Source organism: Clarias gariepinus, chromosome 1, assembly GCF_024256425.1.
Source record: "Clarias gariepinus isolate MV-2021 ecotype Netherlands chromosome 1, CGAR_prim_01v2, whole genome shotgun sequence".
NCBI classification, from domain to species: Eukaryota; Metazoa; Chordata; class Actinopteri; order Siluriformes; family Clariidae; genus Clarias; species Clarias gariepinus.
Window position 1 is genome coordinate 49,315,814 of NC_071100.1, and position 22,802 is coordinate 49,338,615.

General features: G+C 42.8%; 1 protein-coding gene across 1 annotated transcript in view; it reads left to right on the plus strand.

Annotated features, from left to right (window-relative positions):
- Window positions 1-440: 440 nt before the first annotated feature.
- The window catches only part of ephb3a (eph receptor B3a), a 33,190-nt gene continuing 10,828 nt past the window's right edge, over window positions 441-22,802 (plus strand). The window contains exons 1-12 of the mRNA XM_053493409.1: window positions 441-835; window positions 5,408-5,472; window positions 6,220-6,504; window positions 6,730-7,117; window positions 9,853-10,008; window positions 15,774-16,103; window positions 16,355-16,479; window positions 18,090-18,246; window positions 18,748-18,856; window positions 19,743-19,795; window positions 20,027-20,149; window positions 20,994-21,241. Coding sequence (XP_053349384.1) covers window positions 775-835; window positions 5,408-5,472; window positions 6,220-6,504; window positions 6,730-7,117; window positions 9,853-10,008; window positions 15,774-16,103; window positions 16,355-16,479; window positions 18,090-18,246; window positions 18,748-18,856; window positions 19,743-19,795; window positions 20,027-20,149; window positions 20,994-21,241 — 2,100 coding nt within the window. The 5' untranslated portion in view covers window positions 441-774. The remainder of the gene's footprint in view (window positions 836-5,407; window positions 5,473-6,219; window positions 6,505-6,729; window positions 7,118-9,852; window positions 10,009-15,773; window positions 16,104-16,354; window positions 16,480-18,089; window positions 18,247-18,747; window positions 18,857-19,742; window positions 19,796-20,026; window positions 20,150-20,993; window positions 21,242-22,802) is intronic.

Genomic DNA, 22,802 nt, shown 5'->3' on the forward strand with positions numbered 1-22,802 from the left:
AAAGGTGGGAGTGTGGGTGGAGCTAAGGACCTTATGTCTTCCTTCTGGTCGTCTTGTGTACAGTAGCTCCCTTCGGTGAACCCTCCCTTCACGTGTTACAACGCCACTGTTGTACGCGACAAAGAAAATATTCTGTCGCCAAACTTTAACATGGAAAACTTTAAATGGAGAAAGAAAATTACCATCCTGACACATGAAAGAGAAAAAATGATTGACATGACATTGAGGAGAGAGAGAGAGAGACAGATACGCAGTCTATAATGTTGATATTTAAATAGCAGGTAAAGGTGGGCGTGTGGGCGGAGCTAAAGTCTCCTCCTTTTTATCAGCCTCCCCCCCCCCTCCATCTCTCCCGCGCTTTCAGCTGATTGGTGGCTCGCGCACGGGTTTAGCCCCGCCCCCTGGACCGTCCGCAGAGAAGCAACAGCTCCTTTGATCGCGAGGATGCCGAACACGTAGCAGCGGCGAGGCGCTACATTGTAACAGCTGTGTGCGCGCGCGCGGGGAGAGAGAGACAGAGAGGGGGAGAGAGACACAGAGAGACAGAGAGAGAGAGAGAGACAGAGGGAGACAGAGGGATGGGATGCTTTGCGGAATACTGGGCTTGAGACAGCGGGAGGGATCTGGGATGTAGCGCGGAGATGGATGTGTCAGTCAGTCCCAGCTGATCCTCCAGTCAAACTGCGGTTGTGTTTTGATTTGATTTGTCTGTGTTTCTTTTGTTCCTGCGCTGGTGATGGTTTAGTCTGAATTGTGCTTCATGTTGGAAGCTTCATGATGGATTATTTGCTGGTTTTGTGCAGCCTTTTGCTGCCTGTGGTGTCTGCTGTTGAAGGTAAGTCCCTTTGTTCCTTTTTTTTTTTTTAGAAAAGAGAAAAGTGCCTCTTTTTCTAATTTTTTTGTATGTGTGTTTGTTTGTTTGTTTGTTTTTTTACAAGAAAGTCAGCTTTTTACATCCGCAGCTTGTATCGGAATGTCCTTATGAAGGCAGAGCACGAGACGAACCTCAGTGTGTGTGTGTGTGTGTGTGCAGGAATGATGACTTTCATAAGGGGAAAATAAATTCACCCCAGCTTTGCTGAAATGCCCAAAAACATCCCCAAGGTGTGGGCTTTAGGGAAAACGGGGGTCCCGTCGGTGTGTGTGTGTGTGTTTACACACTTTTGGTTCCCTCTCACTGTAGCACAATAGGATCTCTGTGCAATGCAGTGATTACATGTTTTTTGGGGTGTTCAATGCCTTGGCTTTGTTCCATACCCAGACCAGACCCATTTGCACCTCACACACACACACACACACACAATGCATGGGTGTATGTACAGTGTTCACACACAATGCCGTGTACATGTTGCATGCACGACTAACAGGTCAAGTCTCGTGCCAGGAGCAGGACGGCACACCTTTTCAGGTCAGGATGTAGCGCCGCCGTGGGCGTCTGATCGGTCGGAAGGAGAAAGAAGAGCAGTTCGGCTTGGATGGAGTGACACGTCTGATGGTGTGAAACACAGACACACACACACACACACAGAAGGCACAGGAGAAGGTGTGCATCCTCGCTCCATGGTGCCTTTTTAGAGAGGGCGTAAAGAAAAAAAAAAAGTCACACGCCTTCCCTGTGGCACCCCTTCCTGTCTTGAGGTGCGGCGTATAATTTGTAATGAGAACGAACACACAAACACACAGTGGCTGCGTCTCGATCGTTGGCGCCTTCTCGCTCGTCTCACCTCAGGCTCGTGCTGGCTCGATTCCTCATCAGTTTCGGTGTCAGCGGGCAGAGCTCAATCGATGCTGAGCGTTCGTATGTGTGTGTGTGTGTGTGTGTGTGTGTGTGTGAAAGAGAGAGAAGAAGATACTCAGAGGCCAGGCTGTCACACTAGTTTTCTAACAGAGCACATTAGTTATACATCCCATGGAGGTCAAGTGGGCACCGTTTCCACTGTGACAGGAGAGAAAGTGTGAAACGGCTTCGCTCGGTCCCCCGAGTCGACTCGGCCCATCTGTCAGAAGCGTCCAAGTCAAGGGGCCGTCTGAAAATAACATTCTGTACAGATATCATGCATGGAGGTGTCTTAAGTCCTCATGGCGCAACTTGGTTTAGCCTGTAATGCTCGTTAGGAACACATGTGTTCTGTAGTTACTTTAACATTAAAGACAAAAAAGGACGCATTTAATGGACATTTATGGGAGGAGTTTTCAGCATCGGTTCAGTTTAATTTGTCAAATTAGATATACAGTTATATATTACCAGGTGGCTGGTGGTCACGTCATGTAACGTTTTATTTCCTGATGAAATAAAGTGAGATTTTTTTTTTTTTTCGCATTAAGTACAGTTATATAAACACGTCCTGTAGATTGTCTCCACAGTTGTACGAGTGATGTAAGACCCCAATATCCAGCCAATCAGAATGAGGAGGTGTCTCTAGACTCTAGTCTATGTGCTGCTTGCCCTTGTTGTGTTTGTTTAGATATTGCTTGAGTTAGAAACTAGATTAAACTATTAGAAAATTATCTTTAGCCAGCTTCAATCAAACAGGATTTCGGTTTCCGTTTTGACACATTTTTTAAATTATTTTTCAGTTATTACAATTTTTAAAGACTATTTACGTTTCAGGTTTTTTGTGCAAGATGTTTTTTTGTTTGTTTGTTTTTGGAGTAAAATACGTAACAGAATGAACCCTTATAATTTAAGCTGTACTGCAACACAGGATCAGTAAACAGCTGCTTATACAGAAGTCCTGCTGGTGTGTGTCGATTTGGGTTTATGTCAGGCAGAACCAAAGTTATAATTACTTTTAAAACTTTTCTTTTCTACCCGAAGTATCGGAACGATGTCTTAAAAATGTCGAACTCACCAAATGCTCATATAATTATTATTGGTCACAGAAACAGCCTTAAATCTTGTAACCATCCATGGTCTAATTTTTTTCTCAGTCATGTTTGTATAGTTGGTTCAAAACAAATAAAATTCATATTATTGATTGCATTGTAATGAACAAAAAAAAACATGCCAATCTATATTACTGACCCTGTACATGTTTATTAAAACACGGCAATGCAAAAGGTCTACAGCAGAAAATGTATCAAATTCAGGACGTCTGATGTGTTTTTTTAAGTCATTAAAAAAATTCTAGTCTTCAGTCTTTATTTGCCGCCTTTCCCTTGTTGTGTTTGTCTAGATATTGCTGGGATTAGAGGCTAGCTTTAGCTAGCTTTAATCAAACAGTTTTTCAGTTTCCTTTTTAACACATTTATCAGTCTAGTGTCATATCTGGAGCTCTAGCTAAAATATAACTTAGCTAATATATAACCACAAGCATTTATTGGTCTAGTGTTACATCTCGAGCTCTAGCTAATATATAACTTACAGCTCTAGCTAATATATAACCACAAGCTGTAGCTAATATATAACTTAGCTAATATATAACCACAAGCAATTATAATGCTTATACATTTTTAAGTTATATATAAATTATGTAAATTATATATTAGCTAGAGCTGTAAGTTATATACAGTATTAGCTAGAGCTTGAGATATGACACTAGACTATCATATCTCAAGCTCTAGCTTATAGTGTATATAACTTACAGCTCTAGCTAATATATAACTTAGAGCTCTAACTAATATATAACCAAGAGCTTTAGCTAATTTAAAATTTACAGCTCTAACTAATATATTACTTTGAGCTCTATAGCTAAAATATAACCTAGTATAGCTCTAGCTAATATATAACTTAGCTAATATATAACCACAAACTCTAGCTAATATATAACTTAAAGATCTAGCTAATATATAACTTACAGCTTTAGGAATATATAACGTACAGCCCTAGTTAATATATAATTTACAGCTCTAGCTAAATTATAACATATACTGTAGCTAAATAGCTAATACATAACGTCCAGCTCTATCTAATTTATCATTTCCAGCACTCCTAATACATAACGTCTAGTTCTAACTAATATATAACTTTAAGCTCTAGCTAATATATATTCATGCTTTTGCTATATCATTAATATTTTTACTTTTATAAATACTATTACTATTGATTTTCCATGTACACAGCAAGAATAAATGTGTTTTTGCTACAACTGTTCTAAATACATACATCATGTTCAGAATGTGTCGGCGTGGTCTGCACTTTACCCCAGACTTTCTTCTATTTCTGATATTATAAATATTAAATAGAAATATCGGAAATATATATACAGAATATACATAAAATGTAATTTCCTGCATTTCTTTGATTTGACGAGGACAAAACAGCACCTGTGTGATTTGAACCTTGTAAACTTAATTCACTGCTAAATAGTAAGGTGAGATAGAGTGTAATTCTCAGGTAATTACATGCTCAAACACTCTTATCCAGTCCCGTGTATATACATACATACATATCTAGGCTTTAATGATGTTGAGTGTTTTTTCCATTTACGACACGATATGAGATACGGGTTGTGTCATTCAGCACTGCGCTGCTCCTAAAGCGATATGGCTCTAAATGAATCCCCAGGACTGTACGCTTCCCCCCGTTCCATATACTGGGCTTGGAGAAAATCTCTAGAGTAATTCTCAGGAGTGTCCACAAGAAGCCTGACGGAAAAGCCCGCGACAGCGGTATTCTTCACTCGAGTGCAAGCGAAGGCGCAATTTCAAAGCGGCTCAAGTAAAGAGGGGAGCGTGGTCATGAGGAATTGATCAAAGCTTCAGAGCCACTTCCCTTTAATTCTAATTAGATGAATATTTCACCCAATGAAGACGCTCTTAAACCCACCCTGTTCCACCCTGTAATTTACACACCGATGAAAAGGGGCACTACAATATGCATAAACAGTGTGAGAATGTTTGTGCGTGTGCTGTGTTTGTACGTGCACACACAAGCGCGTATGTGTGTATGTGTTCCTACACCGCCTGAACTGTATTTTCCGGAGACCTAATCGGCTAAGTTGACGTTCTGCTCTGAATATTTCATGCAGCAGCTCGGAGATGCGAGAGCGGCGCTAATTTGAAGCGAGCGCTCAGCCTCATCGAGCGGCGCCTCAACAAAGTGAATAAAACATTAGCATGAGCGCTAGCCGTACGCTGGCTAGTTTTGCTCCACTGATTGGAGTATATTTAGAGGACAGTAAACGCCCCGGGGGGGTTGCCGCGTGCCTCCGTACGGGCAAAGCAACAGGGCCTTATTCCATCTGAGCCAGAGGCTTTTGCTGTTGAGGATAGATAAACGAAGGCAGCGTTATCTATATGCTGGCACAAATATAGTGATTAGGCATGCAGCAGATAATGCAGAGGGAGAGAGAATGCTAATCCGTGATGAGCTCGGGGTTTGGAAAGGGACACGGGCCTGGATGCATGCAACGTTTGTTTCATTATGTTCGGATATATTTGTTTACTGATTATCTTCGGCTTACAGAGACACTCATGGACAGCAAGTGGGCCACCACCGAGCTAGCATGGACCACCTATCCGGAAAGCGGGGTGAGTACAAGTATACAGTCTGTATGTTTTTGCCTACCTACACGTTCATGTTTGCACACAAAAAAAAACAGGTTCCATGGATAAAAATATTTCTCCCTAAGGCACTGTTTGCATTTATTAAAAAAATCCCCCTACATGTGAAACACATGGCATTATGACCAGTAAGGGAGTTAACTGTCATATCCCCTGACCTTAGGCTTGACAAACCTCTCTCAAACCAACCGAACCCCCCCTCCACCCCCTTTTCACACAGCTCCCGTAGTACAATTTGTCTTTGGACTCTGCATGCAGAGTCAGTCAATGGAAACGACGGGTTGCCATGGCAACAATCTTAAGCGGTCCGGTCCTTTCTGCTGGCTGCCGCTCGTTGTCTGGCGTGTCGAAACCCATACATCATTATAAGTAATGCGCTCCCGCTCGCCCCGAGATAAACACATGCTTTCCCCCTCGCCGCGCCGCTTCTTAATTGTGTAGCGTGAAGTTCCCCGACCCAAATGTCACCTTGGAAAACGGATTACATTTACCCAGATTGCTCAACGAGAATGCACTCGGGCGTTTTGGAGAGCATTACGTCCAGTTCGGAGCTCGAAAGAATGCAACCTGTAGATCTGCTTAAGGATGATGAGAGACAAATCAAAGGATCTTGTCTGCGCTTGCCAAATAAATGACCAGTAAACCCTTAAATACCCTTTTTCTCTTCACAGCTCTCCTAAAACACATTTTTGTTCTCTCACTCTTTCCTCGCAGTGGGAGGAGGTCAGCGGCTACGACGACTCCATGAACCCTATTCGGACATACCAGGTGTGTAATGTCCTGGAGCCCAACCAGAACAACTGGCTTCGGACGGACTTCATTCCACGCCGAGGTGTGCTGCGTGTCTACGTGGAGCTCAAGTTCTCGGTGCGGGATTGCGCTAGCATTCCCAACATCCCCGGATCTTGCAAAGAGACTTTCAACCTGTTTTATTACGAGTCTGATGGAGACACGGCAACGGCAAACAGCCCACCGTGGCGGGAGAATCCTTATGTGAAGGTCAGAAAGGGCTGGAATTGTGTGTGGGAACCTAAAATATGTATATATTGTGTATATAAAGTAGTGTCAAAACCTACACATTAGAACATACCTATACCTCAATCATAGAAAGAGTTTGTTTGTTGTTCCAAGTGTTTCTGTTTCTTCCTTGTGTGGCGGTTCTACTAAGATGTACAGTATGTCTGACTTGGTCACTTCTTGATCGTCTGAACCCTTTGCCCCCAGGTGGACACCATCGCCCCTGATGAAAGCTTTTCTCTGCTTGAGTCTGGGATCGTCAACACCAAACTGCGGAGCTTCGGCCCCCTCTCCAAAGCCGGTTTCTACCTGGCCTTTCAAGACTTGGGTGCATGCATGTCTCTCATCTCCGCTCGAGTCTTCTTCAAGAAGTGCTCCACTACCATCGCCAGCTTCGCAGTTTTCCCTGAAACAGCGACGGGTGCGGAGGCCACGTCGCTGGTCATCGCCACCGGCGCGTGCGTCCCTAACGCTGCTGAGGTGTCAGTCCCTCTCAAACTCTACTGCAACGGAGACGGCGAGTGGATGGTTCCCGTGGGATCCTGCACCTGCATGCCAGGCTTTGAGCCAGCCAAGAAAGACACACAGTGTCAGGGTAAGTGAGGTTTATCAGACCTTTCCTAGAAGCATGTTTTGAGAATTTTGCTGGCACATGGCGCAGGTTGGAAGGTGTACAGTTGATGCCATAGTTGTATGGTAGGTTTTATTTTCTTTTAACGCCATTCGTGATGATTTTGAGGTCAAAAAGGGGCCTTTAGCTCTTTTCTCACCAGAGATACAGTGAATTATCAGGTTCCTGAATGGCTTAAAAGGATTAAACATGGAAGAACTAATTGGACGGTGAAGTTGTTGGCTCACAGAAGCTCACAGAATTCAAGAGAAGGGCTTTCTGTGCGAATTAGAATTAGAGTTTCACTACGAATTAAACGGACAGGCGGATTTGTAGAAGCTCTTTATGTTCAGAAGAATGTGAGGGATTGGCTCCAGCTGGTGTGTGCACACTCCCGTGTCTCCTCCGAGCTGCAGCACTCTGAACAGAGGGAGAGAAAAGCCGATCAGTAACGGGTGGAGGACTGCAGCAGCGTCAGAGAACAAAGCTTCCAGCAAGAGCCGCTCCTGACAGATCTGACAAGGTCCTAACAGAGCGATAGAGCGGAGACGGATGGTGCTGCCGAAAAAAAAGAGATGGGGGGGAAGGCTGGGTGAGACCGAGCGAGTAAGAAGGAGATAGTAGAGGATCTTAAAGGAATAAACAAATAAAAGACAGTCAAAGAGAGGGCCAAATGGGGAGGGGTGTTGTTGAGGAGCGGGGGTGAAAGTCGAGACAGACTGGGCTAATAAAGAAGAAACCTGCAGATGCAGTTTTCAGAGTTCAGAGTTCAGATGAGCTTCATTCGTTTCCATATGGTCGCCCAAGGTTAAGGGCAAATCTTAAAAGACTGATAGATGATTCCCTGAGGGGTCGTAGCGCACCACCAGACCACCACTCGGCCAAGAGCTGGGAAGCGTGGTTGGTGTGGGGGGTGGGTTATTTGTGCAGCGAGATAGAGAGTGGGGGATAGAGGTGGGGGTGTAATGTCCTCCATCACCACTCTGGCTGGACACAGCTAACACGTACCTCAGACAACTCCGTTAGCATTTATCTGTCCGCCTGAGCATTCTGTCACTATCGCTGTCTTTTCCTTTGTATCTGTCTGTCCATCCTGCTTTTTTGCCAGTCTCTCTCTCTCTCTCTCATTTGCTTAAGCCTTTCTCTTTCTTTATTTAACATGGTCACTTTCAATCTCTTTCAATGCTATATGCATGTCTCTTATCCTCTCTATCTCTTCCTCCCTCTTTTAATGTTATATCAAAGCCTCTCGCCAACTAACTCTTTCTCTCTCATTCTCTCACTCACTGTTTCTCTCTTTCTTCTGCCATGTCTTTACTACTAACTGTCTTTCTTTCACCACAGCCATCTTTCTAAATATCTTCCCCATTGTTCTCTCCTTCACTGTCTTACTTTAGCTTTCTCTTGTACCAGATCTTTTCCTGTACCTCTCCCCTTCTGGTTCTCTCTCTTTCTCTCTCTGTCTTTTTCTTTCGTCCTTCTCATTACTTTCTCTTTCACAATGTCTCCTTCTGTCCATCTCCCCCCCAAAACCTCCCCCCCCATATGTCTCTTTTTCTGGCTATTATTTTTCCCCCTACCCCCACCCTCCCCTTTCTCTCTTTCTCTCTCCGTCCTCTCATCTTGTCTATTTCACCCTATACCTATCTGAATGCAGAGCGCCGCGCCTGTTAAGGGCCACTCGCTCGGATTTTCCACTTTCTTATTATCCTCACACTCTCTCCTTCAGTCAGGAACTAATATATATCATGGGTGGAATACCGAAGCAGGCCCGGTAGCTGAGGTGTAATTCAGCCTCCGCAGTGTGTAGAGCAATAACGCAGTCAGACGGCATTCCAATGTGACTCTCCGCTCTTCCAGCCATTTCCACATCGATTCTGTTCAGAACGGGACGGAGGAGGAGGGTGCGGCACACCGATGCCGTTGACGGCAAATCAGCACGTGTCGTTCAGCATTTCATCTTTTCGAAACACATCACTAGATTCCATCAAATGCCACATCTGGGCACCAGATAATTATTCTGCTACGGTGCTGATGCCATGCTGATACAATCTCAGTGTTTTAACCAAAGGCAAGGCAATGCTATTGGGGTGCCATTATTTTTCTCTCTGCCTTAGCAATCGATCGAGGCAGAAATTATGATCCTATCTGAGATACCTGATTGCAAAGTAGGAAGGAGGGAGGGGTGGCTAGTCAGCGTCATATCAGATCACAGCAGAAAATAGGTTTGTAGATCGGATTTGGAAAGTGTGTCCAGTGTGTTCAAAGTGTATCTGATATATGGTCTCTGAAATATGTCCAATACGTCTAGGATGTCCAAAGAATATCGGAATATAGTCCAATTATATATGTCCAGATTTTTTCCTAAATTCAGGTCCATCCAATATGTCCAAGTGTCCAGTACAACCAGAATATGTCCAATATGTCCAGAGTGTCCTTAGTCTACCCAATATGCTTTACAGACTTGATTCAAGATATATAACCACATATATGTGTCTAGTATACCGTATTTTTAGTATGTTAAATGTGTTGTATATGTCTGCAATAGTTACAGCTTTGCTTAACCTTTTTTTTTTTTACCGCTGACCGTGTCTTAATCCAGGATAAAACAAATCCCGGATTAAGACACACACGTCGTAAAAAATCACACAGAAAGGCAAAACATGTCGCCTCGCTGCCTTGAGTGACCCTTTTCTCCTTCTGCTTCCTTTCCTTCCCAGCATGCACACCTGGCTCCTTCAAGTCGAAGCAGGGAGACGGCTTCTGCACCCCGTGTCCACCCTTCAGCCGGGCCACGTCCGCCGCGTCCAGCGTGTGCCCGTGTCAGAACGGTTACTACCGCGCCGACGGCGACTCTCCCGACTCGCCCTGCACCAGTGAGTCTGCCGTGTTTCCCTGCCTTGTTGAACATGTTTAATTATCGTGATGACACGGAATAAAAAAGCAATAAAGGCCACCTTCCTCGCCATTATCAAAGCGAGTCCCGGAACCACTTAGCCTGCAGGCTAATTGCGCACACGCACGTGGATCGAATCAGCAAAAAAAAAGCCGGTGGGGGGGGTGGGGGGCTTCTCGATTATGTACAGCAGCATGCCTAAAATATTGCATGTTATGAATGGATTTCACAGAGGAGTGTGCACTTAATATCAGTCAGAAAGAGACAGTGGGGGAAGCAGTCAGATTAGAATTTTTTTTTTTTTTCCCAGAGGCTCGTTTGGTTTGTGTCTAAACTGCAGTCTCTGCTTTTAATTACTTTGCATTCTAACTCTCCGAGAGGGCGAGATCCATCGTTTCTGAAATCCGTCCTGTCAGACGAGGGCTCCTCCGAGAGAGCGACGCTTTCGGAATGAATATGTGCAAGCGATTAGCCGATTCGATCGAAGCGACTCGGAATAAACGCCTGCTTTTATCTGACCCTTTGAGGGATTAGATTTGATCTGGTGGAGTTCAGCAGTGTGAGCTTTCACACGCCGGACTTTCTGCTTGAATACGAGTAGGAGTCTGTGCTGAGATCCGTGTAGCACAGCGAGGGGCTAAAAACTCAACATGTAACGCTCGAGTAGCTTCAGATCTTTTTACTTCCAGTTCAGTATCACACCCGGAATAACCTACTGCGTTAATGTATTGTAATAACACTGTAATTATAGATTGTAATAGGGTATAGGTAATAGGACTGTACTAGACTGTAACAGGGGTTATAAATGGTGTATTAGGTTGGGCCTTTTTATTGTGACCTGTGATTGATTGTTATAATGTTGTATTATGTATAATATGATGCCAGATATGGAAATGATAGTGATATACTGTAATAGCTGTTGCAATTGCATTAGATGCTGTACTGTAGGTGCAGTTGTTTGTGAAGGGTGTGGCAGTAAGTCTAATAGACTGTAATGTATGTAATGTGTGGTATTATAATAGATCGCAATTATTTTTATAGCTGTAATATATTGGTATAAATGTTTTAATAGCTGTAAATAGATTATAATGGTTGTAATAGATGTTGTAAAAAGGTCATATACTCGTTGTAACAAGTGTACCAGATTGTAATAGGTGTTCTTATAGGTGTTGTAATAGGTATGGTAGATTGTAATGTGTTATAATATTTTGTAAAAGGTGTTGTTCCAGGTCTAATAGATTATACTAGATGCTGTAGTACAGTGCGATCTCGGCATATGAACGTCTCGCCTCGTGAATTTTTGCCTAAAGAACCAAAATCTCATGTTAAGAAACATGCCACTAACTCGTAATATTTTGTACAAGATTCTAATAACCAGGTTGTATGAAATCATACAGATAATATATGGTGTTATATTTTGTATTTTGAACTCTAAGTGAAAAACGTTTCATCATCCGCTGCGTTTTCATGGACAACATTTCTGATCGAAATCATTCTGATTAGAGATTTTAACTCTATTTTAAGATCCGATGTGTGTTTACACGCTCAAAGCATTGCATCAGAATGGAACTTTTCAACGGAAGAGAACAACCTTGTTAAATTATGTCGTGGCCTGGTAATAAAAATTACTAGTAATTGTAACAGAGTGGGCAGTTTTTCAGCGCTGTCTAGTCGGGATTTTTTTCAGTGAGATCTGGCAACCTTGTTTGAAAAAATCTCTAATAAAGCAGCAGAATCTCAGAAGCGCAAACGCCTCCTTTAACGCTCGCCATCAACAACGAACATGGAAACTCAAATCAAATTCTACTTCTAATTTTATTTGTCACATACACAGTCCGATATAAAGTGAAATGCCTATGCGATCACCAACCTTAAAAAACGCAATTATCAATAAATAAAAAAATTTGGGTTTAGTGTAAAAATTCCTTCCGAGGGAATAAGGGTTGCCTGTTTGTGTCCGAGGTGGTTATTTCATTAATTTTTATTCTGATTATGCTTTTCATGTGATTATTAGTGTAATATTACGGTGCATGTAAACACAGCTGCTTATTAAGTCCATATTAAAGAAATCAGCACAAGAAGCACAGAATACACTTTTTTTTATACCTTTTTTAATCAGACAATGTGTCGTTTTTTGTTTTTTGTTTTTGGAAATACTGTGCTGTATAGATTGTTCATTTTATTTATTAAAAAGATCTTTTTAATCAATCCAATGCCATAAAAAGGAAAGAGTGGAGTAAAGCAGAAGTGTACTGCAGTGACTGAACCCCCGAATTCTAGCGTATTATGATCATATCATTAAAAAACATGCCTTGTATCAAGTCTTATTAAAACATTCAATTCATTTCTGCTATGTTTTTCGTTGTAAAACAGCGTTGTGAAATTCCGTGAGGTTATTTATGCATTAACAGTACGGCGTTGCACAGCGTTCAGAATTTCTCAAACTGGGCAGCAGATGGAGATAAAAGGAATGAAGTCGAGGGGCCACAGGTTACCTGTAATAATTCATAATGAAATAGTTAGCAACAACAGATATAATTACTCCGCGGTAACCATCTGCTGCCTATTAATTTAGTCGACTGGCTTAATAATAATCGCCTAGCGCTCCGTGTTCAAGCTTTTACAAACACACCAGTATCTTGATTCATTTTTACTTCTGTTTTCATGAATGTATTCTCTTTCTTCCTTCAGTGCCTGAAAAACAAACGAGAGGAGAGGATGAGGAGGGAGACGAAGGGTGTGATTTTAAGGGTTGTTGCTTCTTCTTCTTCTTTTGGACTGCAGCGGTTCAAAATAGAAACGATTATTATTTCTCTTTTACCTCCTTAGTAGTGGGTTAAATCGAATTATGCGTGTAAGGTAGCTCACAAGCAGTTTAATAACGCTGGCAGGTTTACACACTCCCGCTCCACTGTAACGTAACGTAATGCCGCATTATACGCTATTACACCGCGCAACATCATGCTGTTCAATACTGCAATAGTCTAGAGGAATCCGAAACAACAACCCAGAAGACAGGGATCTTACGCAGGACGGTTAGAATCCAGTGCAAAAAAAGGTTTTGGCACCTCTCCAGAAAATAACAAATGATGAAGGTTTTCTTTTCTGTAACAAGGGTTTTTTTGAAATAGTTGCGCTGATGAAGCCATTTCTGTCTTCGGGATCAGGGATATCTTGATATATTTGGGATAGGGGTATAAACTTGCCTTTAAAAAAAGGGGGGGGTGCCAATACTTTTAAAAACAGAGATGACAAATGAGAATTAATCTGCACAGTGCTTGGCAGAAGCTTGCTACGATGTACTTTTTGGGGGATTTTGAGCACATTACTCGTTTAGTAAAGGGTGCCAATAATTAATCAACTGACGTTTATAGTTAATAGATGGGACGTAGTAGGGATCATATTCTCTTATGTCTTATAAGTTAATGTTAGCAATTGGCTTAATAAAAAAAGAAGGTTCCAGGTGTTATTTGTGGGGTGCCAATACTTTTGAAACCGGGATCTCACTTTTTTATTTTATATAATTTTGAAAAGTGCGCATTAATCTGTACAGCATGTGCTGGCTGCAGTGATGTCACCCTTTTAACCAAATCATTCGATTATTTTATTGTTATTATTATTATTAATGGATGAGACATAGCTTTAGCATTTAGAGATTTGATTTTTAAACTTTAAATACTTTGTGTGACGGGAAAATGAATCAGGATTCGTTTAAATACATTTCTCACCGAGATTATTAGAATGAATTTGCATTTATTTATTTGACAGATGTTTTAGACGGAGCAGAACAAGCGAAGGGTGAAGAATTGTAAAAATGCGAGAGGAGCTCTCGAATCTCCCAAAAGTCAAAGCCGGGAGAGGAAAAAAAATAGATTAGATTCTTTATTAGTGCTGAAATTAAAAGCAAACATATTCCAGGTTTTTTTCCGGAGGCAGTGTGGCGCTCTAGATGTAAATCACGCTCATATATTTTGAAGTTGCCAAGCCGTTTGTTTAATTCACACTCCCGGGAGCGTGTCATAGACGGGGCTATATTTCAGGGCTTGTCTCACCTCGACGGAGGAAGGAAACCGAGTTAAACACTTCTCACAGCTGCTGAAAGGGTAATTACTAGAAATTGGCTTAAGGCTAAAACCCTAATTAACCAAATCAATACGCGGATATCGAGAAGGACATATTTCACCTATTGTTCAAGTAACACTGATAGTGTCAGGATTAAAAACGTGATACTAATTAACAAGATGATAACGGTGAAGAATTATAATGGGGTCATGTCCCGTTATCCAATAGGACTTATGGAAGGAGTCTCCAGTCTCAGAGCTTTGTCACAGTCAAAGAAAAAATAAATAAAACACTCTGACTGTGTAGAAATGAATGATTTTTCAAAATAATCTTCTCGATGTTCAATACACTTTGTCCATCTGTCAACTAGTTCTCGTAATTCCCCTTATTAGAAAATGTTTTAGTCTGAGCTGCGAGCCACGAATGCACCGCTGTCTTCACTTTTTCATCGGAAGTGAATCTTTGTGTTCTACTGCTTCCTTTTGGGGACCAACGTCTGATGAAGTCTGATCAGGACTATAGGGAGGACGCTTTAACACCTCACAGTGTGTCAAGTGTTGGCAGAAGTGTGCCGAAGTACATCGTCACGTGAGATCATGATACCCTCGGGTATCAGTCCTCTGTGTTTAATCTGAAGTTTAGTCTCCGGCTCTTCAGTAAGCGTCTTGATGATGTTCCAATACTTCTGGCCCTCAAGGAATCCCAGAAAACTGTAAGCGTTGATGAATTTCCCAGCTGATGGTTGACTTTTGTCCTTTCTCTTGGTCGGTGATTGATGATGTTTTACGTTCCGTACTATTTGCAGATATCCAAACAACCCTGTTTATGTTCTTCCGTGAGTTGGTTCTGCACCAGGTACACCCTCAGACCAGAGAAGCCGAATTGCTCTCCTTTCATGCGGATCACAAGTGGGGCGTCCATGTTTTCTCGCACCGCAGTTACAAATGACCTGATGTAAGACGCTCACACAGGGAGCCTTAAAAGCGCTGATAAGACAAGTTTTAATATAACACGAATGTGGATAATAGTAATAACATTTTGTTTTACTCACACAAAGGAACTCGTCTTCTGATTTTCAGAGATCGCCAAAAAAATATATTTTTTTTCCTCTCAGTTCCCTCATTTTCCTCCAAAATGTTAAGCTACGGCTCCGAGAGAACATCGTGTATAAATAAATGACGGAAGCCCTTAAAGGGTTGAGCCGTGCTGCCTGAGGCGATGCAGACCGGCTCCAGCTTTGAGCATCGTTATAAAGCAGAAACGTCCGCTTCATTTTCCGAATGGATCCGTCAGCTTTAACGTAAAGCAACATTATAGCAAAAAATTTACATTAGTACAATTTTCCGTTTTTTAGCCGAATGAAATCTACGAGCAAAGACGTTTATGGCATGTGTAGGTCGCTTCTGTGGGTTTAAATGAAACACCGTATTGATTTGCAAACGACCCAAACCATGGCAGTTAAAAAAAAATGCTCTTTATAGCACTAAGGCTGATTTGTACTTTACTGTTAAACGCACGTATGCAAGATGGAAGTCTCGCATGGTGCTGGAACATGGCGTGCGCTTGTCATGCAATACCTCCGTAAGGTTTATTCATTTCCCGAGAGAGAGGAAGAGAAGCTGGTGAAAGGGGTGACTGTTTATAGCTGCTGTAACGTATGGATGTCTCGTTCTCTGTCCTCAGCCGTCCCTTCAGCACCTCTCAGCGTGATCTCCAGCATAAACGAGACGTCCGTGTCTCTGGAGTGGGCGGAGCCTCGCGATTCGGGTGGCCGAGCCGACCTGGTGTACAACGTGGTGTGTAAGAAGTGCGAGCACGGCGCCTGCGTGCGCTGCGACGACAACGTGGAGGTCGCGCCCCGGCGCCTGGGCCTCGCAGAGAGACACGCCGCCGTCAGGAACCTGCAAGCTCACACGCACTACAGCTTTGAGATCCAGGCCGTCAACGGCGTCTCGCCCAAGAGCCCCATCACGCCGCGCTACGCCACCGTCAACATAACCACCAATCAGGCGGGTGAGAAAATCCAGATCCAAGGAAAAAAAGTATAAAAAAAATGATAACTCCACGAGCCTCTGCAGGACCGCTTCACTTTTTTGATGACATCATCTTGTCGCCCCTTTCCACCTTATTCCCATAACAGCGTTAAACCAAAACACACAGCAATAAACTTTACATCATTTTAATTACCGTTAGGCAGACACTTTGGGGGCCGAAATGCTGATTATTGTCTTTTCTTCTTTATCTCTCTCTCTCTCTCTCTCTAGCACCTTCAGCTGTACCCACGGTTCACCTCATGCGCTCCACAGCGAGCACCCTCAGCCTCTCCTGGCTCCCTCCGGAGCGACCCAACGGAGTCATCTTAGATTACGAGATCAAATACCAGGAGCAGGTAAGATAGAGCGATGTTCCGGTTTGTAATGTGAAATTTACGGGCAGTAGTAGAGCAGTGGGCGTGTCTCGACACACTACAGGGGGTTTTCTTTTCTGGTTGGCAGATAAGCACAGCCCGTTTTTTTCTTTCACTTTCTCTCTCTCTCTTTCTCTATCTCTGTCTCTCAAAGCTGATAAGACTTAAAACAGTAACTTATCAAGGCACTGACACTGGAGACTCCTTACAATAAAAAAACAACAGATTTTTTACAATTTTATTATTATTAAGGGTACATCTCCGGGCTGTTGCTATAGAAACGATAACCTGTATACGCTTGGAACGTGTTATACCTACAGCAGCGCTGAGAATCAGGTTAAAGACAAAGCAAGCAAAGCACCAGAAAGTTTCTGCCCGTCTTTCCGCTGTCCATCATTTAAAACATCATATTATTATTATTGTTGTTGTTATTATTAAAGTTACCGCTGAACATCTCCAAGTATCCAGACAATAGCTGAGTTTGTGCTCCAGCTACAGTTTTGTTCCAAGCCGGGATGTGTGAAAACCCAATTGCCCCCATGGGTATAAATAAAGTTAATTAAAAAAATTGAAAATGGGGTGAACAGATGGCCCGTGCTTACAGCCAAACAGTTAACACCCAAAGTGCTGGATAATATTTATTTATTAATTTATTTATTGAACCTATTCATTTTTCAAAAGATTTTTTTTTCCTTTATTCATTCATTTTCATCAGCGGCGTGACAGACGCGCTGCGTTCCCCTTAATCTCTGAGCATTTTTCTCTATCTAAAGTCCAAGGGAACATAAACAGGTGATTGCTTTCTTTCTAATTAGGTTAACGTCGTTCCTGTGGGTTCGACGTGCGCCGAGAATAATTACGCGTTTTACAGAATCTGTACGCTTTCTGAAAGCGAAGTGGGCGTGGCTAATGTTAGGTCTCACCGAACCGGACCGTAAGGATGATGTTTAATGAACGCACGGCTGATCATTATGTCATGTGTTTGCTTTGACTTTTATATAGAGGGCTGTCAATCAAGCATGTTCGTTTGAATATTAAGCCCCTCCTACTTTCTTTTTATTATTTTCTTCATAGGATGGATTGTGGATAACGGACGGATGTCAGTTTTACTGATGTTTCGATATTTTTTATATTTCTTAATCTATTTTGGTTGCCACGCCCACAGTTTTTAAAAACCGTGAATGAGTAAAATAAGTGCGTTAGCTACTCTTATCGTATAAAGGAGTTTATTTATCATTTATTATATTATTATAATAATACAGTGTGTATGTGATAATATGAGAACATTTCAAGCACCTTGATGTTTGGGGGGAAAAACCTGCAGCTTTAATATTATTCCATTAAATGTCGTATGATATTGCGTTTATTTGTATTAAAAGAATATTACTACAGTTTTTGCTCTTGGCAGTCATACTTGCGGAGTTTTAGACTGTCAGATCTGACCGATTTGTTAAGACTTGGCAACCCCCCTATTGGTTTTGAATGGTGCAGTGAGAATACAAAAAGGCTCAGATCGATGATCCATTGTCTATTGTTTAGATACTGTAGCTAGTGTGTGTGTGTGTGTGTGTGTGTGTGTGTGTGTGAGACAGGGTGAATCTTTCTCTCACACGGTCACAGCCCAGACCAGCTCAGCCAGGGTGGAGGGGCTGAAAAGGGGCGTGGTGTACACGGTACAGGTCCGAGCTCGCACCGTGGCCGGCTACGGCAGCTACAGTCACCCGGTGGACTACAGCACCAGTCTGCACGGTATGTCCCCCTCCGTCTCGGACTTGACAACCAGTTCACAGATTACCAGGTCAGACTTTAGACTACAGGCTGCCACAAATAAAGGACGAAAACCACAAGGGTTAGGAACAGTAATCACTCACTTTACATCTTTTTAAACTTTTTAATTTATTTTTTCCTAACTGACAGCAAAACAAAAACGTCTCAGACTTTATAAAATATTATTTTATATATTTATACATGGTGGTGTCTTCATTTCTTTAATGTTAAAATAGTAAAATGTTTTATACCTTATAGTTATTTAAAAACGATCTATGTTTGTTTGCTTTGAATTTTCTTCTCTGTGCATCACCACGGGAAACACTAGTCAGTGCGCTCGTCCTACTGTCTTATTACTACTACTACGTCTCACGCACGTTATTTCGCAAATGACTTGCAGATCTTTTGGCATCTCTTGTACCGTTTTTTGGCAACGCAGCCCTTGTCTAAATGAGGTTTGCTTCCTTTCCTCGCTTCTTCCAGACGATCCAGAGCGCTCAGTTCAGGACCAGCTGCCTCTCATCATCGGCTCTGCCTTGGCCGGCTTCGTCGTCATCGTGGCCACGGTGGTCATCGCCGTCCTCTGCCTCAGGTGAGACTTTAAACCAATGAAATCTCTCAGCACAATGCTAACTCTGCTGCAACTGGTGAAATAAATGCAGACACAATGCGTCTCAGACTCTAACACAATAAGCATTATATTTATACTCAATCTTAGACTTTTTTCAACGTACTTTTAAAAGCATCTGCAAAAAAAAGAAAAAAGATGTCTATTTTGCAGAAGCACTGTCGATCGTCAGCTGGTGTTAGGACAAAGACAAAGAATGCCGATTTCAGAGTTTGCAGAGAGCGCAGCGCGTTAGCAATTCTTCCCAAATCGTCCCCCATCATCATCATCATCATCATCCTTATCATCCTCCCCCTTTTTTTTTCCCTCCTCGTCTCTCCGTGTCCTTGTGTGAGATGTCATTCTTCTCCGCTGTGCATTTCCATTGGAGATGAGATGCTAATTAGGAGCGGATTTTATTGTCAGGCGTGAACCAACCAAACAAGAGGACGGTATGCGGAGGGATGGGGGGGACAGTGTGTTCTGTCAGGACTGTCCACTCCTTTTCATTCGCTTGAATTCTTAATGCAAAAAAAAACTTATCGAAACAAAAGAGGGCTAATGAGATGACTCGAGCTGTCTGAGCATCATCTGCATAGACTTTTTTGTTCATGGCGGGTGTGACCCCTGGTGCAGGGTTTGTGGTACGCAACCTGCGTTCAGCTCGACCGTGTAATGGCGCAATTATGTCTGCGGTGCAGAATGAGGCAATCTCGAGCCGCTACGCTTATTGTCCTGGTGATTCAGGGCTCCCGTGCAGCGGTGTGAAATCAATGCCGAACAGTTCCACACCGCGCGCACGACGTGGCGCGCTCATTAGAAGCGAGTGCTGTACGTGATCACACTGTGAACGCTTTTGGTCTGGTTTCAGGAGGCAGCGCACCGGCTCCGAGCTGGAGTACACAGAGAAACTGCAGCAGTACGGTGAGTAAAGCTGGATCTGTCATAGACACTCACTGTAAGCAGCCGTTCCCACACCCTCCCCTCTTTTCTTTTCCACAATGCTATTCAGGCAGAAATGTTTGGAAGTTTCACTAAGAATTCCGCCAAGTGAAATCAGGCATCACAAAGCTAGCTTCTAAATCCTCACGGTTATGTCTTATGTAAAGATTTGCTGCGTTTTGTATTTGATCCGCCCCCTTCACCGTCTCGCAGTGTCCCCGGGTGTGAAAGTCTACATCGACCCTTTCACTTACGAAGACCCCAACGAGGCGGTGCACGAGTTCGCCCGCGAGATCGACATCTCCTGCGTGAAGATTGAGGAAGTCATCGGAGCAGGTAAACAAACCGTTTCACGCCGGAGAGAGCGGTCGGTTCACACCCCGACTCCTCCACAGATCGGGTGTCGGGGAAGCTTCAACATCAAGGGCTGATGGGTTTTTTTTCTGTCGCAGGACTAAAGCATGAGGTGTCTGATCTCAAAGCACGTCTATGTTCACCAAGCAGTAACACATTACTGTTATTTAAAGCTAATTAAATTATCTTGTAGAAAAATTCTGCATTCCGAATCTGTCTACAGTGTGTTTGCATTTACACCCAATCCCATCATGCATTGTATAAAAACATGCACATACATCTTAGTTAATGTTCACTTCCTGTTCCTGGATGTAGGAACTAAACCTTGACGTGATATCCTGCTCTGGCTTTTAGTATTTTTGACAGTACCATGTTACTTATTTGTTGATGTAATACCTGGATGTTAATATACTACAACAGTACGGTACTTGGTTCTACCATGGTGCATACTTTGGTACAATGATACAGGTTCTATAATGTGGAACATGGTTCTACTATGTATCGTAGTATAGTATGATGTAACACCTACATGTTTGGCGGATCGAATAAAAAAATGATTTGATATTATTCTGGGCGATGGATGGATGAAAAAATGGATTAATTTCCTATTTGGAAAGGAAAGGAAAAAAACAACAAAAAACTTGTTTTTAATTTTAAAAAACAAAACGACCACTTTCTATTTGTTCCACGTAGTTAAACATGACCGATCCATTAGTCTTTCTTAATCTCAACATCTCATAATCCATCAAAGTAATTCTCCTTCAGTCCAAATCAGTTTTTCTGTTTACTTTTTTCTTCCTCTTATTCTTCTTCTTCTTACCTCCAGGAGAGTTTGGCGAGGTGTGTCGCGGGAGGCTCAAACAGCCCGGTCGGAAGGAAGTGGCCGTGGCCATAAAAACGCTGAAAGCAGGCTACACGGAGCGTCAGAGACGAGATTTCCTGGCCGAGGCGAGCATCATGGGCCAGTTCGACCATCCCAACGTCATCCACCTGGAGGGGGTGCTAACCAGGAGCTGCCCCGTCCTTATAGTTACAGAGTTCATGGAGAACGGAGCTTTAGACTCCTTCCTCAGGGTAAGTTTCAGGAGCTTGGACTGTTGAAATACGTTGGAATACAACCTAGTTTACAAAATCTCCATGTCTATAAATGAATAAAGCAGAGTCGAGCGGTCAGACGAGCTGTGATTTTTCACAAGTTGACAGGAGAACTTGCTAAGCCCCGAGCATAAGGGACTTTTCCAGAAATATCCTTAATTCACCTTACAACTGGGTTCTACCTCAGGGTTCTCTCATGACAGCAGATCAGCTTTCTGTTAAACTGAAGCAGATAAATGGGCTTTTTGAAAAGACTTCACTCACTGACCATCTAGCACATGAGTCAACCTTGGACTTAAGGGACTGGCTGCCTCTCAAGTCATCTCCTAAAATCGACTGAGTGTACCATCCTTACCTCTAGACACCACACACACACACACGCACACACGCACACTCTTCTTCATCTGCCCACCGATGCAAACTCCATGAATCATCAGCAACATGGTAGAAAAACAACCTTGTGACTGAACAGGAGCACGTGCGTCCCGTTAATGATCTAATCACGGTTCCTGTTAGAGCCTCAGCATGACTCGTGTGGTCTTTCCACTGAGAATGGGGGTCGGGGAGAGGTTTTCTCTTTTGCTCGCGTTATCAGCTGCCATTTCCCGAGATCAAAACTTTTCATAAGTGACAGCTACATTATGCATGCAAGGATTAGTGGAATGAAGGAGCTCCAGCTTGCAGGCTGCCAACCATGTCGCTCGGTTATCTGGAAGTAGATTACACAATGCCGTGAGGGCAGTCGAGCAGAACCGTGCTGTAGATTAATCTGATTAGCCCAGGAGTAGTGGTGTGTCATGCATCTGCAAACACTGGTGAGAATGGAATGATAACCGTACATTGCAAGGTATCATCTTACATCTGAACAAGGTAATTCAGTAACGCAATACCAATACAGCAATGCAAGAGAAAATGCTGGAATATTTTTTTAAACTTAAAACGCTAGCTGTTAAGTCGCTGATATTTCTTGTTTCCATAACACACTAATGAATTAATATGATGCACCTGTAGATCTGAATATAAATATGAAGAAAATGATCCCTCTACCTATCCATGTACGAACCTCTTTAGTCCAACTAGGGACCAAGTCGGCCAATGGTGATCGTTTTTATTCCTTTATTACAACCGTGATACGACCTCCAGTCAACATTCACATGCGCATTGACCCATTACGGGCAACTTGGAAATGCCAGTTAGCCTGCTGGTCGCCAGTTAGCCTAATCGGCATGTCTTTGGACTTTGGGTAAGTAAAGGAAGGAAACCCACCAGACACAGGGAAGAACTCCATGCACAAAGACCCCAGGGCAGGAATCGAACCTGGACACTGGAGGTGCAAGGCAACATTGCTAACCACTTAGCTGCCATGCCGCCAGTGACATATTTGTGACATATATATATTACTATAACTATTTCATATTTTTTAAATCATGTATCAGACATAACATTAACAAACGCTTTTCATTGCTTATCCTCGTTACAGTGGCACATGTCAGGGGATGGAATATATTAGTCATCAAGTGAATAGTCAGTTCTCATAGAT